This window comes from Bombus fervidus, chromosome 4 (assembly GCF_041682495.2).
Source record: "Bombus fervidus isolate BK054 chromosome 4, iyBomFerv1, whole genome shotgun sequence".
Taxonomy (NCBI): domain Eukaryota; kingdom Metazoa; phylum Arthropoda; class Insecta; order Hymenoptera; family Apidae; genus Bombus; species Bombus fervidus.
The window spans coordinates 2,275,993-2,297,443 of record NC_091520.1 but is presented as its reverse complement, the minus strand read 5'-3'; the positions used below and the strand labels follow the sequence as shown (position 1 = coordinate 2,297,443).

Genomic DNA, 21,451 nt, shown 5'->3' with positions numbered 1-21,451 from the left:
TTAAAACAGGAGACACCTCGTTGATTTTGATGAGATAAAAATACGCTTAGTTTTCGAGTCATACAGAAAAGTATTTTGTTCTTTTTTTCTTTTTTTGCTATGTATCTATCGTATTACAGATTACGTTGTAATCAGTTAGCTTGTATCGAATCGCAAGATCTAAGATCGAAGAAAATATTACGTATTGTGGTTATCTTGCCTTTTTTTCATTAAATAACTTTATACCAACATTAGAATCTGATAGTGATACAAGTATGTGTACTGCAGTCTGGCATAGTAATATTACAATAATTTTAATTTGTTTAGCTTTCTTCTGTTTATTTTCAAACGTTGTGTTGATGTTTATCAATAAAGGCGAATTAAAATATAAAACACATATTTTGATAATAAAAATATTGGTCTAATTAATTCTCAGAAAAACTATTTGTACAATAAACTTAAATCTACTTAAAATCATAAAGACATGAACAAACTAAGTCGAGCTTATCAGGATTTTTCAATCGATATAGACGTAAACTCTTCAATATTTCCTTCATTTCCTTCAAAACGAAGGAAAATGGACTTGCACTACTTTCAAAAGAATCGCCTATTTTATCGATCGATAACAGTGATACCGCAGGCTTGCAAGCATTTAACGATGCTTAGTAGTAGTAAAAGATTACTCAAAATACCGATTTCTACGACATATCCAAAAATCCTCGAGATTGGAAGATAATTAGCTTTTTTACTGTTCCACCCTAAACTATAGCACAGGTTTTATTTTCTCAACAGATATATTTCTATAGTTATTAATATTTGAAAATAAATAATAATTCGGTCATTTTTCTACAATTTCAAGATTTCATTAACGATTTTGTTATACTTCAGAGTGAGTCTCGATGCTTTTTCTGCTATATCCTCTGGTCCCTATATTCGATAAAAGTTTATGACTATAATGCATACAAAATTGGTTCTGAATTTGTTCGCATTCAAATTTCATAGTTAATTTAAGTAGGAACAGTAGCTACAACGTTTCAAGTAGGCTTATACGTTCGCGTTAAATGAAACACCATGAGATACTCGGAAACTCTTCGAGGGAACTTGTTCAGTATTATTCAGTCTTCTCCACTTTCTGTGTGCATTAAGCTGAAGTAGTATGTTTAAGGTCTACAGAACGATATATTCACAGTATCTTTTAGAGTTTCCCGTAGTTTATATTTAATGCGCATTTATCCTATTCTTATTAAGTTCAATTAGTTATGTATACATGCACCTGTTGCTGTCTGTTGGTTATTAATCTACAGCGAAATGCATTTGTCAATTCCTGAAGATTAAAGTTTTTAGTATGCTATTAATTTTAATGGTACTGCTTTTAGTAGTACTAATAAATTATTATTATGTATTATTTCCTCTAAATGTCTGTATGTTTGTTTAAAAAAGATTTTTTTTCAGGAATGGAGTCTCGAAGGAATTTTTGGCCAATTTAGTAAATAGTGTCATCAAACAACTAATAGAGACTTTTCAAAAACGAAACTGAGTTTTTATTTGTTGCATTTGTAAAAGCATAATAGAGTTATTTCGATTTTAAATAGAATTCGTTTTCTTTCAACAACATTTTTCCGATATTAATTGAATTTTTAATTCATAACGCCAATCATTGCAACTGTCTTACGAATCACTGTATCTCGCAATTCTATATATACTCAGATTGTCTATTTTCAGATAAGATAAATAGTCGAATAAAGTTAAGTACTATGTATTCTTCTCTAGTTGACAGTTCTGCATTTTGTAGCGATTCAATCGTATAATAGAAAGTATAATATTTGTGGTCTTAATTTCCAAAGCATCATTATCTTATTTGTAAGTACAACATATTTCTTTAAGCACCTGAATCTTTATTTCCAATATCATTAACTATGATACATGCTTTCTCAAGTTTATTATGTGAAAAATTGAAGTGGAAGTAATTGTAAGAAATATACGTTTTACTACATATAATAGTTTATATGATGAAACGTTAACTACTCTGCAATTGTAATGATTTTTGAATATGTTGTAGAAATCGATATTTTAAATAACTTTTTCTTATATATATACCAAGTGGTATCGCTTAGTTTCCATGATATTTGCGAAAGACTGCCAGTACTATTTTAAACAATTTCTTCTCTTCTTAATTTTTTTACATAAAGACAAACCAAAAAAATGTTTTGTGGCTTTCAAATATTCAAACCTCAACGTGATTCTCATTTTCCAGTTTTATATCATAGCGTGGGCATAAAGTTTAAGTGCGGGATATCAAAATATCCAACACTGATACAATTGTCGAGTATTTAAATGCAAAAGGGGTTGCCGGAATTCAAAATATGAGTCCGATTCACAATAGGCGAAGGGCACGAGGGGGTAAGATCATACACGAGAATGGAAATATTTTTATCTTTACCGTAGAAATGATTTTTATATTTACGAGTTAATCTTCGTATTGATGTTGACACGTAAGGTTTACCCGGTGCATGGAACCCCTATACAGACAGGATCAACTACAATTTGGAACACTCGGGTACTACACTAAGAGTAGTTAGTGTATCAGACTCTATATTCTGTACAGTTTCCTCTTTCGACGATGGTATATGTATTGAAAGTCACGCAAGCGAAAAAGTCAATGAGATAAAGGATGCCATCGATAAACTGAAAGAATGCCGTAAGGCTGAAAGCGATCCCGAGGAGAAGCAACGTATCAAAGAAACGATCAGATATCTTGAGAAAGTTTTGAGGGATGTGAAACGTGCAAAAAGAGTAGGGAAGACTATTGGTTCACACGTTGGTTCAAAAGCTGGTGCTGCGGTTGGTACCTGCATAGCTGGTCCAGTTGGCGCAGTGGCTGGCTCCGCAATTGGTAGAATAGTCGGTCGTGTTACAGGTGGACTCGCTGCCGATGACCTTGCGCGTCATGCTCGAGAAGAATCACCTGGAACGACAGTAAAACACCTTTATTAAGAAAATCGTTATTTATCTGTGCGAGATCAAAGTGATTTTTTTATAATATGATAATAATATTCTAATGTTATATATATAATATACAATATATAATATATATAAATATATATAATATATAATATATATAAATAATATAAAAGTATATATATATATATACTTTTCATTACAAAGTGTAATCTTACAGATTTCTTACTTATAAATCATTATAAAATTAAGCCAAAAAGTAAGCAATATAAGTTGTTGCAAGCTACTGCTTTTCCCTTGAATTTCTCATTTTCATTTGAATTTCTCAACATCGTTATCTACTTTTTCGTTCATTTCCTTGTAACACAATATGGCGTGGACATTATTCATTTTCAAACAGAAATTTTAATCTCATCGCTTCTGTCGTTTGCATCTCCGTTCTCGATAGTTTCCATGCGTATTTTATTCAAGATAAATTGACTCTTCAGTCATCACCGTACTAATTGTACAGTCACCGGTTCCCGTTTGCTTGTAACGGGGTGTTAAAAAATTCATGGGACGATTTTTAGAAGATGTATATATTTTGAATACCGAAACAAACACTAAAATAGATGTGCAAAATTGTTAGTTGATGGACAGAATCTGTCTTTTAATATTTGGGCGAGAGAAAGACAATGAACATTAAGTTTCAAACATTAAATTAATTGTTTCAGAAATATCAGCAGTCGGACCCGTATTAAAATTGGAAAACATTACAAATATAACAGATTCTGCACGAAATCACCGTTTCAATCAGTTGTATCATGGTACGGTTGAAACATATTGCAAATATAGAATTTTATTACTTTATTTCCAGGGCTTCGTTCTATTCTTTGTAATTTCATTTGTTAGGTTGTCCGAAAAGTTTCTTTCGTTTTATGAGGAAATAATAGACACACAAAGTTTTTTGTTTTGTATTATTTTGTCGAATTACTTACGATCCATTTTTCTTCTGTTGAGATAAACACCGCGTCATTTCACAGATTTAGTTTCACATTTGTATGAAGGTGCACTATTGTAAACAACACGTTTGCGAAAGAAAAATACTTTTCGTATAACCTAATAGTTTCAATGCAAAATTCGAATTAGTACTAATACTAATAACATCGCATGCGAGATTTTGTCCGCTTGGGGCAGCACTTGTATCGAGCGATAAATAACCTATTGCCATTAGCACTACTCTCGTTTCCTCTTTGGTAACGTGTATTGTGTTGTTGCATTGTATTAATACAAATATAAAATGAAAATTAAAAAGAAATCTAATGCAGTGAGAGTTCCGCCTCTTAAAAAAGCTATAAAAGTTAAACGTAAATCATCAGATATAGAAGAGGAATCAACTGTATCTAAAGCGATAGAAAATATTAAAAAAGTGTTGGAGGTTAGTACGCATTTAAACACAATTCGCATGCTGTGATATCTAATTGCAAAAAATTAAATTAGATTTTAAATTGGAAAAATTTGTCTTATTCCAGAAGAAAAATGTTAAAGCAACAAATATTCCAAAAACTGTTTCGTCTCCAAAACCTGAAAAATCGCACAAAATTATTAAAGTCAGAAGGAGAAAAATAAGGTCTCAAATAAGATATCGAAGAGGTATAGTGTATTTAGGTCATATACCTCATGGTTTTTACGAAGAACAAATGACAGAGTATTTTACACAATTTGGTCAAGTAACTAGAGTACGAGTTGTTCGATCAAGTAATGTAAGTATACATGAATTTGAATTATATATAATATAAATATGTATGTAAATGTCATAAAACTTCAATTTTTTAATATTTTACAAGTTTGATTACCATTATAATATTATTTGCACTGGTTTCAGTATGAATATGACTTTCTTAGAATATCGGTATATGCCTTATATAATATAAGAGATAAATTCTTCTTGCAATGATTAATCTGATTTATACTAATCATGCGTGTATTATTGATATACCCTTAGTTAGTCATTTTAATAGTTGCCATTAATATTTACAATAATAATTGACAACATGTAATATAAAGTAAGATACGCTTAAAAATTAAGTACATAATATCATAGTATATATTATTTACTAGACTGGTAGAAGTCGTGGCTATGGATACGTGGAATTCATGTACCCTGAAGTTGCAAAAGTAGCTGCAGAAACAATGAATAACTATCTTATGTATGGAAGATTATTAAAAGGTATTAGACAAAAATGTACAACAATTATTAAGCGAATGCTTCAATTTTACCATATAATATATCATTTAATATTTTTATTTAGCTACATATATTCCACCTCAGAAACAACACAATGGCTTTTTTGCTGGTAAAACATGGACAACACAAATTTATCCTAAAGTAATAAATAGAAATAAAGTTACTAAAATAAGAAACGAAAGTATCCAAAACCGGAGCCATATAAGTTTTAAACAAAGTACAAGGCATAAATTATCTGCTTTAGAAAAGAAATTAAAAGAAAAAGGTTTTGATATAAATTTTGTACCAATAGATTCTTCTGAATAATGTTAAGTAAATTTTTTATTAAACACAATAATGTACAAATGTTATAATTAAGTACTATGGAGATATTGAATACCTTTTTGATTACATGATTTTACTTAATTTACTATTTACATTGGACATTGTATAAGATGTTTAAAATTAAAATAATTATCAGGGATCATCAAAATTTGTCTGATCCACTTCCTAATCCTGCTTTTGTTCTCTTCCACTTCATACGTCTATTTTGAAACCATACCTTTACCTAAAAAGTTAGGAACATATTACATTAGTTAGTATGTACACAACTATATTTTCTTCAAATGATAATCCATAATATATTATTAGTTATAACATAAAACTTTTATGTCTATAATTAAAATACCACTTTTGTAATATTGTTTTATTTACTTATAATTAGTTGGTATGAAATGAAACTTTCCATTTGTCAAATATTACATCTTATCGATACAATTGATTCGATAGTTCATCATTTGAACAAATAGTTCAAACCAAATATAAATTTACATGCATAATATTTTTTCTATATGGGGATAACGTTATATACAATCGCCCTGGAAAATAGGTTAATAATCTTATATCTAATCAAAATGGTAAAATACAACTCCATATCTTTTTACTACTTTTAATGTACATATAAATTATTTTTATATAACATGGGACAAACTATAGTCCGGAAGTAGTATAAAATAGGAAAAAAAGTTCACGAGATAAAATTAAATAGTTTTGAATATTGCACGACGTGCTTTAAGGCTTAGAAGCCCACTATTATTTTTTTTAATCATATATTTGAATCGTATATTTCTTGTATACATATAATTGCCTCTTTATTTTCTATAATATATATTATTGACTTGCTTGTGTTTTAAAAGATTAGTTTAAAAGATATTTCATTTTCAATTTCGTAGAACTTGTGTGAAAGATCGGGAAAGACAAAATGCAACGAGTTCTATGACATTAAAATTATATCTTTCAATCGAATTACTTCTGGATCTAAGTATCTTACAATACTGTTTTCTAGAGAATAACAAAATAATAAACGATATGAAAAATATATTAAAATTTTAAAAGATAGAGGTGGTTTTAAAATCTTAAAAATTTTAAAACATCTTTTCCTGCCTTCTGTCGTTTTAGAGCTACAAATTGTTTCAATTGTGTGAAATATTCCCTACAATCGATCATCGTAGAAGATATTAAAAACAAATCAAACTATTGAAGAGTTAACGAATTTGAAAATTATCAGCATTGCGATATCAATTTACCTGACGTTCTGTTAAATCGAGAGCAACTGCTATTTCATAGCGACGTAAACGTGTCAGATAATTACTATGCGCAAATTCATATTCAAGGTGGCGAATTTGGTGTTTTGTAAATGCAGTCCTTTCCTTGCGAGGTCTGTCGCCAGTCAACCGTTTATTTGTCTCTGAAATGTAAAGGATTCGGAATTTAATAAATTTAATAAGTTAACGAAGTTACGACTTTTGACACAATAGAAACGGTATTTTTAAAAATTGAAAACTAAGATATCATCTTACATTATGTGAAACGTAAGAATTTCGCGTATGTCAAAATTCTACAAAAAAGAAATCTATAAATTTCTGAAGATATAGTAGCTCTTTTTTATCAGAATTTACATAAGCAAATTCTAGAATAAGCTGATACTGAAAACTATTATTTGCCTACTGTAGCTTCTTATAGAGAAGAAATAAATTCAGATTTATAAATGTTGTATAAATTAATGAATGGATATACAAAATCTTGATTTATAGTAAAATTCATTATTTTAGATAATATATAGTATTATAGATAACTTCATGAAATTGTTTTTTTCTAAAATTGGAAGTTTATATAGTATTAAGTATTTTATATTGTCTTGTTCCATAAAGAACTTTATCTCATATATTTATTTACATTAATAAAATAATTGTAAATAATAATATCTTTTTTAATGGGTTTTAAAATAATAATCCATTATCGTACGACATTAGAGTATTTATTTATTGTAATTTTATGATTCAGTCTCGGAAGAAATGGGAATTCATTAAATAATTCCATCTCGAATAAAAATGCGGATACGAATCTACGTACTTTACTCGTTATGAATAAAACGCGCGTTCTTATCCATCATTTATCTTTAGTGTTAATTGACGCATGTTTGAAAATTAGTTTGCTAACTGATATCTGCTAACGTGATTTCAAATGGCTTTCGCGAAATTTGGTGGATGAAAATTCAGTTCAGTGACGATTTCCTGTATCCTCTAGCATTATACGTGATGATATAATCGTAGTGAGGTTTTAACCGGTATCAGTTTTTTATTCACAAAGCGGCAGTCAGATGAAAATAGCTGCATATTCGATGCGTCATTACCAAGCTGCTCCCGCGTGCCAGTTAATAAACGTGCCGCTATAATGTAGGTTGTCGGAATCAGGATCATCTGCGGGCGATGATGTATAAAACGTGGTCGGATCGGTGGTAGAGCCCTTAGCCTTGCTTCCGTACCGCTATCTCATCTATATTTGTTAACTGACGTCAATCGAACCAGTCCGCGAAGTTTTGCGAATAATTTCATTCTTTTTTTTAATTAAACGAATTCATTGACGTCACATATATGTTGACAATTGAATTTTTAATGAATTGCTAATATCTCGATATTATTTCTATTTCAATTTCAATTAAATCAATTTTACGTCTTTTCTTTTTTTTTAATACGAATATATAGTAAATTAAAATTTCTTCAATATTCTTTTAGTATAATAATAACGAGAAACATATGTAGCGATTGTAATGAAAAAGCGAATTATATTATATATATATATATATACTGCTATAAAACTATGTTTCGAATGTTCTTGAATTATTAGGAGATTTTAAGAAAATTTATTTATTTTATCTTTAATTGTTAAAAGTTAAATAAACTATTGTACGAATTTGTGCAACACCAAAGAATGTAACGTATTCAAGAAATCTAGAGAATGTCGTCGTTTCTTGCTTTAAAAGTATCTGTATCGATAATTTTCAACAGTGGATGTGCTAAATTTGGAAAAATTTTATTTGAGAAGAACGGTATGCACAGAAATAAATTATCGATCTTTCGATTCTTTTAATTTCAGTAGTATGGAACATATCTTTAGGCATATATAAATTTTACATGATTTCAAAACCATGTTTCGGCTAAAAATGACATGAATTGCTTTAAAAATAAGTTAAGTGAGGAAATATAGAGTAAAATATTTTTCAAATATTTTCATTTCGTTTTCTATCGACGAATGTGTAATTTAAATAAATATTCGAGACGAAGATGAAGGAAAAGTTAGCGTTGAATGTTGTTGCGTTTATTGCAAAAAGTATTACATACATCGTGCCAATATGACATTTTACAATGATTTTACGATAGCCTTGCCGTTTGTTACACGCGATGATATGAAATGTCATGATATGGAAAGTATAGTTACATGTTCGATAAATATTTAGGCTACGTTGGCCCCATTATAGCCACATTGGCGACGGTAAAGTCATAAATGAAGTTAATGTAGTGTTCATTACTAACGTGCCAATTCGTGTAAACATAATTATTTAATAACTATTAACGTCTTCGTTATTCGACATTTTAAATTGCATTGTTAAAAAGTTGAATATATAAAATTCTCAATTTATCCATTTTGCATGCTGATAATATCGTCTGAAAGTATCTTACCACCTTGTTCTACAGAACACGCTTCATTGTCAAAGGAATTGTTGGTCAAACCAATGGAATACCGTGACTCTTGCCACGAACGACATTTCAGCTCATTTTCAGTGTTTTGCCCGGTGTTCTGATATGCCGGAATTTCCCAAGCGCGAAATACCGTTGTAGTCGTGGAGATTTGACGGTCTTGAGCTCTCTCACAAATAAAATCTAAAGATTGCTCTGTGGAATTTATGTTTATTCTTTCCCTCGACTCGTCAACTATATCCTCTTCATCGATAGCGGAGTTTTGCTGCGAATATTGCTCCCATCTTTTCATCGGAAGAAAGCAGATATTACTTAATAATAAAGAAATTACTAGTAGCGGTAGTAGTAATTTATTGGCTACCCTATAGGGTTACAGGACTTCTATTTTACATTCTAATCATATTATAAAACACAGCGTCATATAAAACGGAATTAAACAAGAGGAATTAATAAAGAAATTGTTCGGTGTAATATAATAATAAAAAAATTATAATAGAAAATGTTGTATACTTATTGTTTTGCTTGAAAAAGCTAATGACGCAAAGAAAGCTGAATGAGATGGTGCAAAGAAAATTAAATTGATACTTTGATATTATAAAATTCTATCTTTGGGAATTCCTTTTTCTCTTTAGCATAAAAAATAATAAAAATATATGCAACACATGGAATAGTTTTTAAATAAGAGAATGCTATTTAGTAAATTAGAAATATTTGAACGCTTTTCGCATTTAGTCATTAAATATTGACTGTTCAGTCTCGAATTGTTCAATCTGTCAAACAAGTGCGGAATAGCATTCGGCATTGTATTCTTTCCATCGAAAAATATTTAAATTAATATTTAAAATTATTTAAATATATCGAAACTTTGCATTTTGTTTCCATTTGAGACGTGAAACGAATGATATGAATCATTTAAGAAGTATTTATAATTGTCTAGAATTCGATCGATAATTATGTTTTCATGATTATTAGATGATTATATGTAACTTTAGATTATCACGAAAGTACTTTGCGTTCTTTATCGTTGAATATGCCTTTTAGATTTGCATGAAAATCCAAACAGTTTACGTACTAATTACTTTCATTTGTACCTGTATATTCGATAATTTCGATTACTATTGGAATGTTGAATAGTTGCGCTATGAAACGGTGACAGTCCACGTTCACTGAACGTGTTAACTGACGTTGAAATACTGCAAGGATTGGAAAAGTTATTCCAAAGATATCCGTGACTCAACGGGGGATCCCGGTTTCCAGGAAAACAAGGGCTCTGAACGTTCATCTGAGAAGAAGTCGGTGTCAGTGGCATTGACGGGATTTCGAAAACATTTTCGGAATATTGTTGGTCTGTCGAAGCTATATTTTCTAACCAAGACATCTTATCTAAAATAAGGAAAATTTTATTCTCACTTATTAGTGGAAAGGTATTAAAACGAAATATCTGTGAGACTAAAGCCGAATTTACATTGTTTCGCTGTTGAAGGAACACGGCGGATGAACGCTGCTTTGATCCGTGTATGGAACACCTGACACATGAACGCATGAACACATTTATACACGGATGGAAGAAGAATGAAAGCAGCGTTCATCCGCCGTGTTCCTTCCAAGTGAAACAGTGTAAATTCGGCTTAAGACCCACTGTCCACGAAGCGTCGCTTCATAGAAAGCGTATTAGACGCGTTAATGTTAACAATACGCTTGCATGCAGCGGTCATTGTAAATTGTAAAGTAATGTGCACCTGTCCATGAAACAGTAGCGACTCGTCTTTGTCGTTACGCGTTTTCATCGTGACGGCTGGCGTTAATATCGTCAGTAGCGAGACGGACGCGTACGATGCGGCGGCAGGTTGCGGCTATAAACGAATCTGCCGATGTAGGATGAACGCGTCTTCCTCGTCGCTTTGCATTTTGCCAGACAAAATGTATCTTACTGTACGCTTCGTATGAACGTCGGCGTTAGACGTATCGTCGCGTCTAATAGATTGCGTTTACGCTTTTATGAAGCGCCGCTTCAGTGGACCATGAACAGTGGGCCTAAGGGTCTCATTGTTAGATATACAGATCGTTAAAAAAAAAGACATAATCAAAATATGTCCGATCAGTATAGGTCCTAGTAGTCCTTTCGACGTAAAATCAATTTTCCGACGTCGTAAGTGAATTTCTTCGTAATACGTAATAAATACGAACGTAATGTAGAGATTGTCAACGCAAGATAATAATTACTAGACTTGAGAAAAAATGCAAGTTGGAAATTCGTTTCACCTATTAAAAATTATGACAGTATTCTGCTGTAGGTATGTCATATATTTTTGTAAATTATATATACAGTTTGCGCAGTTTTCCATCATATTGCGAAATATGGATAAAATCCACAGGCTAATTATTACCGATATTAATGAAGATCGCTTTGTTTCAAAGTTGGTCACATTTTCAATTTTCTTGTTCAATTTTTTATACAAAACTCGTATCTAGAGATCATAGATCCTTATAGATAGAAAAATTGAAAAAAGCTCACTTACGATGTCGATTGGTCGTAAATAATAAAAGTTACAGGATTGTTTCTACCAATTATGCTAATTAGACATTGTTTACTCATCTCAAGCCATTCGCCTCTTTTCTTTTTTACCACCTTGTACAATTGACAAAATAGTCGGAAAAATAAAATGAAGATAAAACAATTATTTACGTGTATTAAATAAAAACGTGTATTAATTGTAACGCTTACCTGATAAATCGCAAATGTAATTATTAATCGGACAGCTGTCACAGGTATCGAAAATAAATGATTAACAGGTAGTGTGAAAGCTTAAATCTTTACAAACGAAAAACGTAAAATCACTGATTAAACAATTAATCACACGAGGAACTGATCGAGAGAGACAAGAATCTCAAAGCAAATCTTACTCCCAAAGTTGTTGTAAGATCACCCACTACTTGTGAATTGTATTAGCACTAACTTGTAAATGTCAAACAAGCACACACGGCCACGCTGCGACAGGCCAGCGGAAATCGGAATAGATGTGCAGTTGGAGAATACGAGATGTGGGGCTGGAGTAGGGCTGAAAGGACAGACAAATCTTCTCGTACAGCTCTGTCAAGTCCAACCAATCCGAACAGATCTTGATCAACAAGAGAGAAACAAGTGGCCAGTACTTACAACATATAGACTACTTTGGGCGTTAACTATGTTTTTATGACTTCTGTTAATTACGCATTTTTTACCCCTCTCGGTGACTACTGTAACTTCTTTAAGACACAGATCTCCCTTTTAAACATCTTCTATAATTAATAAAATAGTGCGAAAAATAATACGAAGAAATCAGACACTATAACTGTTATAACCAAAATAAAATAAAGCTATAGAATAACAATTACGTTTTCGACCAAAATGTTTTTGGTTACAAATAACAATTATACGTGACCAGAAAATCTTTCTCATTCCCGATAAACGTTATGCATTTCGATCGCACGTTGTAGTTTTCGGCGAGGAAAATGTTGTTTCGCTTTGCATTAGGTTTTTGGATTTGAAGTTTAGGTTTTATCACTACGAATAGTACAACTTTTGGTTCAAATGACTAACAAACTAATATGAAATTTGAATGAAAATTGAATGAATGAAAGTACTTTCGACGATAATGAATTGCAACAGTGCGAGTTTCTAAAAAACTTCTCATTCGATAGAAAATTATGTTTATTGATTTTTTTATTTATAGTTAAGATTATAATTTGAAAAATAAATTTAACGAGCATAGGTTCCTCTAAGCTTCGCGGAGATCGCCTTTAATCGTCTTTCTTTCTCAGAGCATCGGAAACACCTTTTTGCAAAACAATACTTTACACCATTATGAGTAGCCAAAGTGCAATAATAATTATTCGTAACATTAGAACGTTCAAAAAATCTTTTAATCGTTTGATTTTCACAAATCTTTTTATATTTTATGATTATGATCCTCATCTGTTTTTTTCATAAAAATTATTGTACGTTGTATGTTATGCTATAGTATATTAGTTACGCATATGTTAAGATTAGAATGTACCATATAGGCGTACAATAAAAATCTTCTTAGATTTAGATGTAAGAGCTACTTCTTCCCGGAATCTCTTAATAGGCGATCTTTAGGGATCTTCATTCGCAAAATTCAATTTCGACTAGGATAGATCCTACGGTAATTTTATTTTCGAATATCTGGTTGCGAAAATATGCGTTTAGATCATAAAAGTGCTGCGCTTTTGAGGCGATAGTATACGATAAAATACTTTGCAATAAATATTGCTTCTTTGCTAACCGTTAAAGTGTTTTTTTTTTCTTTTTTTTTTTAATACGACTGTATAAATGATGTCTATAATTTATAATAAATAGACTGCTGATGTTTATGCAAATACTCTCAGATTCGTACTGAATCGGTAATTAGTCAGGATAAAAGTATACTTGACAAATGTTGGAATTCGATTTTCTCGAAAACGAAGTGACATATCGGAAACTTTTATTTTCAATAATTACATATATGACAAAAGTTCTTCGCGTGTTTAACAGGACATGCCAATGTAAAGATATTTTGTCTACTTTTTCGTTATGAGAATTTCATCGCAAGTATCTCAAACATTACTGCGTCAGTGAGCATATAAGTCAATTCAGGATCCACCTAAGAAAACACGACAGAAAGAATAGCGACGATGAAATTTGGTGGCAATCTTCGTTCCACGTATTTTCGAGAGTGTTAGGTTCTCTTTTCAGGGGTCGACTACGGTGATCCCATTAGTCATCGACACTGTTTGCTTTTCTTTTTCGAGTTATTTGTATCGAGTCACGTATGCCTGTATTCGTACATTTCTAACATCCGCTTGACAGAAAAAGGAGTTCCGTGTAACTCGAGAAACTGCTAAACGTTCAGGTGCCAAGCAGTCTGCGGAAACCGACATAGGAATAGTAATCATCGAGCTGCTATAATTTGAAAACACGAATTTGGAATCTGTGCGCGTTAAAGGAAATGGTTAAAAGATTGTCACGTCGTTGCATACCGCACTTACTATAGCGTTTACATACCGATTAATTAGCTGCAAGTCTATTGAATTTCGCATCATTTAATAGTACTCTTAAATGACTAAAAATTCGACGCTATGAAAACGAAATGTGATACCTGATAGAAAGAACGCTTCGTTGGAAAACAAGGATACGTGACAATACTTTTTGTATTGTACATTGTGTATTGAATTATTAGTTTCGCGTAACTTATTACGATACAACGATCATTGTAATATTATATCGAATTTATAGAAATAATGACATAACGTTTAATTGTTGGATTATATACAGTATAAAAATTATATAACTACATGTATAAGTATACTTGACTTTCGAAAAATTTTATTTCAAAATATCGTTTTTCAATTCTTTCATCGTACAATGTGATATGATAAAAATATTTGTTTCAATTACATTCACAGATCGATTAATATGAGCTAGCAAGTGGCAAGCAAATATATGATAATAAATCCTTTATTATAAATATTTTATATATAACTTTTATAAACAACTTAGAATCATATGATATCTAGCAATTTTTATCAATTTGTTATATCGTCGTACGAATTTATAACGCGTGATGAAATTTATTAATATCGCGCAATCGTTAAAATTATACTTGTCTTTTAATTTATTTATCATCAAATATATATTTATAATGTATGTTTATCTTTGTGTTAAAATCTTCTTATGATAGATAACATATGCCACTTCATCTTCGACGATAAGTTGCTCATAAAACCTTTGGATGAGGTGGGTTGAAATTTTGTAGGTTATAAATCCGTAGTTATTGCCTGGATTTCTCATTAACCGTGAAGAATACTCACACGATATCACCAAGTTAGAAATTAGGCAGCACTGGTTGCAATGGAACCGAAATATCGTTGTAGAGAATTAAGCGTGTAATAGACACCTACGTATTCGAGCGTATTCGATGACTGAATCGTTACTTTTTCACATTCACAATTTTATACATACCGTGGCTCACGAAAGTATGCATTATGCGAAACTTTGAAATTTCCTAAGTATATTCATTTGCAAAGTGAGAAATCCAACATATTTATTATTTCTAACCAAAATTTGTATTATTTGTTGAAAATGATAACGTGAGTTCGTGCTCGCCATCCATTCGCAGATTAGTTTCGCTAGTTACAATAAATAGTAACTAGAAGATAGTTCTAGATACAATCGATAGATTTAATCGATAGATTTAACATGTTCTTTTGTTTTTATCCCTAGTTCATGTAAGAAAGTGCAATAAAGATTTTTCGGCTCAGAACGGTGTGATAGATTTGCGATACAATGAATAAAATAATAGCTATTGTGATCCTACCTCTGAATACAGAAATAACAACATTATTTTACGAGAAATGTTCGATTCCTGATATCGACGAATGATTGAAAACCATATTTACGTCCCAAAAGAAACAAAAATCCGCCCTCAAGCACGAGAAATATTAAGTACTGTGAGAATGAATGAAATAAAAGGCAGGTATGTTAAAAACTAGCAGTTTCTTTGCTTTGAGTAACATTTCTATCGAATCGTATTTCTATCTATGAACTTTGACGATACAAAAGTTGTCATAAACACTTTTATTATTAATTTATTTGGTCGAGAAATTCGGCCATTCAGACAGTTTAGAACGGTCAAAGACATAAATCTTCAACCGTATTATTGCGCATTATGTTGTTATTATCTGTAGTTAAGGAATAAGTATAATATCGTAAAACGTATGATTATCCCGTGGACAAAAGTATAAGTGGTCATGGTACGTCGCCTGTCATTACGTTTCGACGTTCAATTATCTTTTAAGACTTGATCATTATTTGCATCGAAACACAAGGCTGGAAATGTTTAATTATCATCTTTATCTTTTCTTTTCGCGGAAATTGCTATTAAAGTAATTGGCAAAATAGGCAACTGATAGTTGTGCAGCATATAAGCATACATAATGCTATGCTTAATATTACTATATATATATATATATATATATAGCCTTTATTATTCCCTTTAACGTGTTAAACATTTTAACGTTTAGTTCCCTACACGCACTCAGAGGTAGTCGTAACAATTAACAAAATTTCTAATTTTTAATGAAAAGTCACTTTCCGACTTTCTGATTTTCAATTTAAAGTCGGTTTTCTAGTTTCGATGTAAAATCAGTTTTCGATTTTCAATGTCGTTTTGTAATAGCTTGTAAATATTGCATATGGCTCTAGGTTGTAAATTACTAATGATAGAAATGAAGAAAAGTTTCAAGACTGTTACATAAATTTCTTATTTGCTTGATTCATCTGCATATAAATATACAGACGTATACATAGAGATTCGCATTTTCTTCTTTACGGAACAAATTTACGTACAAGTTTTTTATACGTAAAACTGTATAACGTGCGTAAATAATAAAAATATCACGTTTGATCCGTATGATGTTTTAATAAATTGTATCAACTATCTGATATTTATAAATAATAAAAGATATACGTGATAAAACAAATTTATCTATTAGTACATCGTATTAAATGGAATCATTTAGGTATGAATCCGTAGTATACATATTTCGTACAAGTTATTTGTGCACGATGCAAAACAAATCACCTGTCGATTTAGAAATCATTAAAATAAACAGTATATATGTAACGTGTCTGTGTGTGCATGTGTTTTGCGTTGCCCGGTGTACTCGTCAAATACTTATCTTTGTATAATTTTAAAATGGAATCTCTCAAATCTTTCAAAACTATAAACATATTAGTATCATATTATATGATCATAATATGCTATAGAAAACTGGCAACGACGAAGAGAAACTTATATAAGGACGTAAACGAACAAGGAAAGATCGCAAGAAGTAATCTCTAGAGAGTAAAATGCGGAACTTATCGGAATTCTATTTAATCGACGAGAAAACTCGCTCTAATTCACGAGAAAAGTCATTAAGAACGGTTATTGTATCATAGAACAAATTACACGTAATAACGACCCAAGAAACCTAAAATTTTAACTCTTGAACTACTCGTTCATACTCACCGTTGTTTGGTACTCTTCGCTCGTGAGAAGATTTTCGTCCTCCAACCACTTTACAGTTAATAAAAGTTCGAGTAACTGTTCGTAAGGTCATTTAAAATATCGCTATAATTTCTCGGTCTCCGTGATGGATTCGATCCGCACTACCGCCACAGGTAAGACCCGGCTAGTTTTTGTGAAGCGCGCCGTCAAAATCAGTCATTCACCGGCAATATATTTGAAAAGCTATATTGGAAGCCTACACACGCGAAGATTAAAGAAACAGGCATTGGATCTTTCAACAGGATCGAGTGACTGCATACGAAGTGAAATTACAGAGTAAACCCCGCTAAGAGTCGTTTTGATAATCCTGATGTTTGAACTTGAAACCCTTCTGGTTTCAACGACCTGGTTCTCCTGTACAATGTGTACAAATTTCCGATAAAAACAACGATCCTAAAAAATAACCATTGATTGGCATCGCCTGGAATTGAAACATTCATACGGCTTTAAAAGTGTCTCTTATCACTTTGCCGATAAATGATGGGAAAGTTGTTGAAAATAAATGAAAACATGAAAGTATGTACGATAGTGAGATACGACTCACCTAATACGTTATGTTTCATCTTCTTTCTTCCCGGGTATTGAGTCTATTTCAAACTAATGAAAAAGTTATTTGTTAAATGGATTGAAGTTTGGAATCGAGCAAAACCAAAATACCATAAAATCATCGCTTTGCGCATTTGGAGGCGAACATGTGTACTGATTGTACATTCGATAACAACTTGGTGGTATTCGGTTTAAAAATACGAATGATATAAAATACATGCCTGTACATACATGTATATTTGAAGTAATTATCGGAATGTAATTAGCGGAAAAAATCAAAGTAAAGAGATATTACTATTGTAGTCTCACAGTAATCGGAACAATTACAATTCTTTTCTGTCGCAGCTGTGAACTCTGATGTTGGTCATCATAAGATTAGTTCATCTTCTTACAGCCGGAGAAATATTTATGCCAAGCATCTTATGTTATAGTTAACATTCAATTCGCGATAAATGTCTCCATTACATCGATTATCAAAAATATCAAGCTGATGTGGAATCGAATAATAGCATTTTAATGAAAACGAAATTACATTCTCGTCGCTCCGATAGTTGAAAACATTTTGTGTATGTATTGATAGACAACAGTGAAATCGGATTGGATCGACTCATGCACACGCGTGTGGATGCAAAGTGGATGTTGGTGCGTAGCAATGATATTATGCTATTTTTGTTTTGTTCGATTCCAAACTTTAGTCGATTTATTACGCGACTTTCACATTACTGTCTTCTATCAATCACCAAGCGCGGATTATTAAGCGCGCTGCGACTGCTTTTTTTTATTTCCATTTTAATCTAAATGATTTTTTTTTAAATAAATAATTTTTACTTTTTTCCTCTGTTATAAAGAATGTAAGATGCGATGTTTGCGAAGTAACATTGTCTACCAATCGTTTTGAACAGTAAATTTTCGATAAACTCCAGGAAGAATTCGGTTGTCGTTTACTGCACCTACGACCGACTGCGCGCGCGATGATAGTGACCAGTTCTCTTAAGTAGAGCCATGATGCAAATGGTTTAATTATTTTGTAAATGGCGCGATATCCGAAAAGAAGAAAGATGAAATGGAACGTGTTAGGAGAGTGGCGTCACTATCATATTCGTATATTTCGATTCATTTTTAGCAACTTCTTCACCATTTTCGGCAAAATGATATGGACATTTCTTGTTCCTTGACAAATACTCTTAAAGATGCAGCATGAATTTTTCAACTGCAGGCGATGTGAACAAATATCTCAATCAAAACAACGTCTCTTCTTTATACACTTTATAGACAGTAGAACAACCTATGGTAAAGTGGCTTTAAAGAAAGCTTAACATGACATAGTCGTGAAAGAGCGTACGAGCATCGTCAAAATCTTTAAAAGACGCCCTCCTGTACTATACACTTTATTTCATTATATCTATACACTTTCTTTTATTAGGTTTACTAAAACCTCTCTACGAGGTTTATACGACTGCGCAAAATCAACTGGATGTAGTATTAGATTGCAAGATTCATACAAGTACATTTTCTGCCAACTTGAACGCGACCGACAACTTGGACGTGTCCTAAGACTCTTATATTGCGCTCAACGAGAAGAGGTTTTGCGTTGAATGGAGTGAAATCTTCGCATTTTCGCAACCTATCAATCGATATAAGTCTCTGCTCATGGTGTAGCGAACAATTCCAAAAGACATGGTTCGGGCCCACAATGTGCAATTCACAAGATTCGGTAACATTTCGGTCTATTTATAATGCCTACTCGTAGTAACGAGACTGTAAAGTTATAACGATCGACTCTACATCTGTTTATGGCGACTGTAGCTTATCTTTGCAAATCTTTTTCTCCAAAACTACGGTTTATCGGTAACTTTATCCATACAGAAAGCGTTAACTTTCTTCAGGCCTTTGGCCTTGGTTGTGCTGTGTGGCATTAGCGTCAGCACTATATTTATATACTTCTGGAAAATTAATAAAGGGTATTGATGAGTTATTATTCGATTTGAATAACGTGGCACTTTTGGCTAACTCATTTACTTTTTTATTCCCCTGTGGGTCAATTCATATAAATTCAACCGTCATTGTTATTTGCGCTTTTCTGTTTAAATCGAAAATATTTGTGTATCAAAAGTGATGAACGTGGACTCGTTTTAATATCTATTTTGGTACTCGTAAGATTGTTTAGGGCAGACAGATTGATTCTCAGTATATCATTTGTCAACAACATACATATAGAACATATCTCAAGTTAATCAGACGAAGATGTGACTAAAATTTATTAGCAATCGTTAAAGTTAAAAGTCTTGTATATACGTATAATATTAGTAAAGTCAGAGTGACTCTAAGAGAATAAGTACTTTGAAATTATATTAGTTAAGATTAATTAGTGGAATGTCAAGTACTTCGTTTAACGCAATGCGTTCCAGGCTCTTTATTAGTAAACTATTTAAATCGTGGCAAATACAGGCGCATCCTATTGATTTCGAATTACGAAATAGCTCCGTCTGTATAGATCTTAATCGAGACGAATTTATTTATCGTGTTTAACAAGCTTGCATCTTTTAATTTCTCTAGAGATTTACCTGTTTCCGTACTAATTGGAACTGTGCAGAAAAGTTCGTTGCAATCGTAATATGTCGAACTGTTGTTTAATATGCAGTTGTTTTTAATCGGTACGAAACGATTTTCTCTAACACGATGAATTAGTCTCTATCTTTTATTTTTCTTCCATCTATAGTCTTTCAATCAATTTGGAAAATTCTTTTTCCAACAAGACAAACTAAGTACAATGAACTTCTTAAGTAAAAGATCTGCTCCACAACGCAGCTGTTTTTGACACTCGTAAATGCCAATTTTTCTATAACATGTTAGCTTTTAAAACTAAATTTCTAATGTTGTGTGATATTCCAGGATAGCTGTAATAAAAGATAAAGTCGTCCTGAATTTTTCTATTTGTAATTTCGTTACTAATTTATATTTTAACAAGTTAATGACCACATATTCGTAAATGATGACCACATATGTAAAATACACCCGATGACAATATTATTTTGAACATATTTCAAATTAATCAGACAAAGATGTGACTAAAATATGTTAACAATTGTTAAAGTTAAAAACTCTGAAATTACTGCCACTTATTTTGTATATCGTCTTGTATATATATATCGTATAATATATACTTGTATACATGCTCCCAATACGAACAAAATTTGCATTTCCATTCACGTTCAGTTTCATAGTTCTTGTACTTGTACCAGTGTCCATGAAAGCGAATCGAGTCAAATATTTTTCATACGAGAATTCTTACGTGTAATTGTAATACAAATTAACGTATAGTTACACTTATTCGTCTGAACGGTTTTGCAACAATATCAACACGTTCTTTGTCACGCTTGACGTTTGTTAAAATTCATAAATTAAATGAGAAAGCGTGTGGATAAAATCATTGGCAAATAATCCACGCTTCTGTTGAGTCATCATGCGTATAACGTAAAATAAATTAAAGATTCGACTTCTTTAAGTTTTAAAGCAACAGCATTTCCATAATCGTCAATAGGATTTTATTAATAGCGCCGGTGAGAATTTTTTTAACACGATTGAAGTATCGCAAACTGAAACATGCTGCAAAGTGAAAAATACCGAAGTTGAAA

At 31.7% G+C, this 21,451-nt stretch overlaps 4 protein-coding genes across 4 annotated transcripts in view; 2 read left to right on the top strand and 2 right to left on the bottom strand.

Annotated features, from left to right (window-relative positions):
• Positions 1–21,451, bottom strand: part of LOC139986778 (tachykinin-like peptides receptor 86C) — a 211,886-nt gene that overhangs the window by 53,332 nt on the left and 137,103 nt on the right. The window lies entirely within an intron of this gene.
• On the top strand, positions 1,730–3,223 carry LOC139986503 (uncharacterized). The gene is made up of 4 exons (XM_072001887.1): positions 1,730–1,839; positions 2,234–2,379; positions 2,477–3,039; positions 3,114–3,223. The coding sequence occupies exons 2-3, from the start codon at positions 2,343–2,345 to the stop codon at positions 2,971–2,973; spliced, it is 534 nt and encodes a 177-aa protein (XP_071857988.1). The 5' UTR covers positions 1,730–1,839; positions 2,234–2,342; the 3' UTR covers positions 2,974–3,039; positions 3,114–3,223.
• Positions 4,145–5,636, top strand: LOC139986299 (MKI67 FHA domain-interacting nucleolar phosphoprotein-like). The gene is made up of 4 exons (XM_072001525.1): positions 4,145–4,354; positions 4,449–4,679; positions 5,038–5,146; positions 5,229–5,636. The coding sequence occupies exons 1-4, from the start codon at positions 4,217–4,219 to the stop codon at positions 5,468–5,470; spliced, it is 720 nt and encodes a 239-aa protein (XP_071857626.1). The 5' UTR covers positions 4,145–4,216; the 3' UTR covers positions 5,471–5,636.
• Positions 5,561–12,233, bottom strand: Btn (buttonless). Its single transcript, XM_072001524.1, has 5 exons — positions 11,906–12,233; positions 10,272–10,563; positions 9,163–9,464; positions 6,730–6,890; positions 5,561–5,711 (listed from the first exon to the last, which is right to left on the bottom strand). The coding sequence occupies exons 2-5, from the start codon at positions 10,556–10,558 to the stop codon at positions 5,631–5,633; spliced, it is 831 nt and encodes a 276-aa protein (XP_071857625.1). The 5' UTR covers positions 10,559–10,563; positions 11,906–12,233; the 3' UTR covers positions 5,561–5,630.

Excerpts from the sequence above, each read along its gene's own strand:
- LOC139986503 (XM_072001887.1), top strand. The coding sequence starts at position 2,343 with ATGAGTCCGATTCACAATAGGCGAAGGGCACGAGGGG. Across the intron at positions 2,380-2,476 it reads TAGGCGAAGGGCACGAGGGG|GTTTACCCGGTGCATGGAAC; the intron begins GTAAGATCATAC and ends TTGACACGTAAG.
- LOC139986299 (XM_072001525.1), top strand. The coding sequence starts at position 4,217 with ATGAAAATTAAAAAGAAATCTAATGCAGTGAGAGTTCCGCCTCTTAAA. Across the intron at positions 4,355-4,448 it reads ATATTAAAAAAGTGTTGGAG|AAGAAAAATGTTAAAGCAAC; the intron begins GTTAGTACGCAT and ends GTCTTATTCCAG. Across the intron at positions 5,147-5,228 it reads GTATGGAAGATTATTAAAAG|CTACATATATTCCACCTCAG; the intron begins GTATTAGACAAA and ends ATTTTTATTTAG.
- Btn (XM_072001524.1), bottom strand. The coding sequence starts at position 10,558 with ATGTCTTGGTTAGAAAATATAGCTTCGACAGACCAACAATATTCCGAA. Across the intron at positions 6,891-9,162 it reads GTGTTCTGTAGAACAAGGTG|AGACAAATAAACGGTTGACT; the intron begins GTAAGATACTTT and ends TTTACATTTCAG. Across the intron at positions 5,712-6,729 it reads TCGATTTAACAGAACGTCAG|GTAAAGGTATGGTTTCAAAA; the intron begins GTAAATTGATAT and ends CTAACTTTTTAG.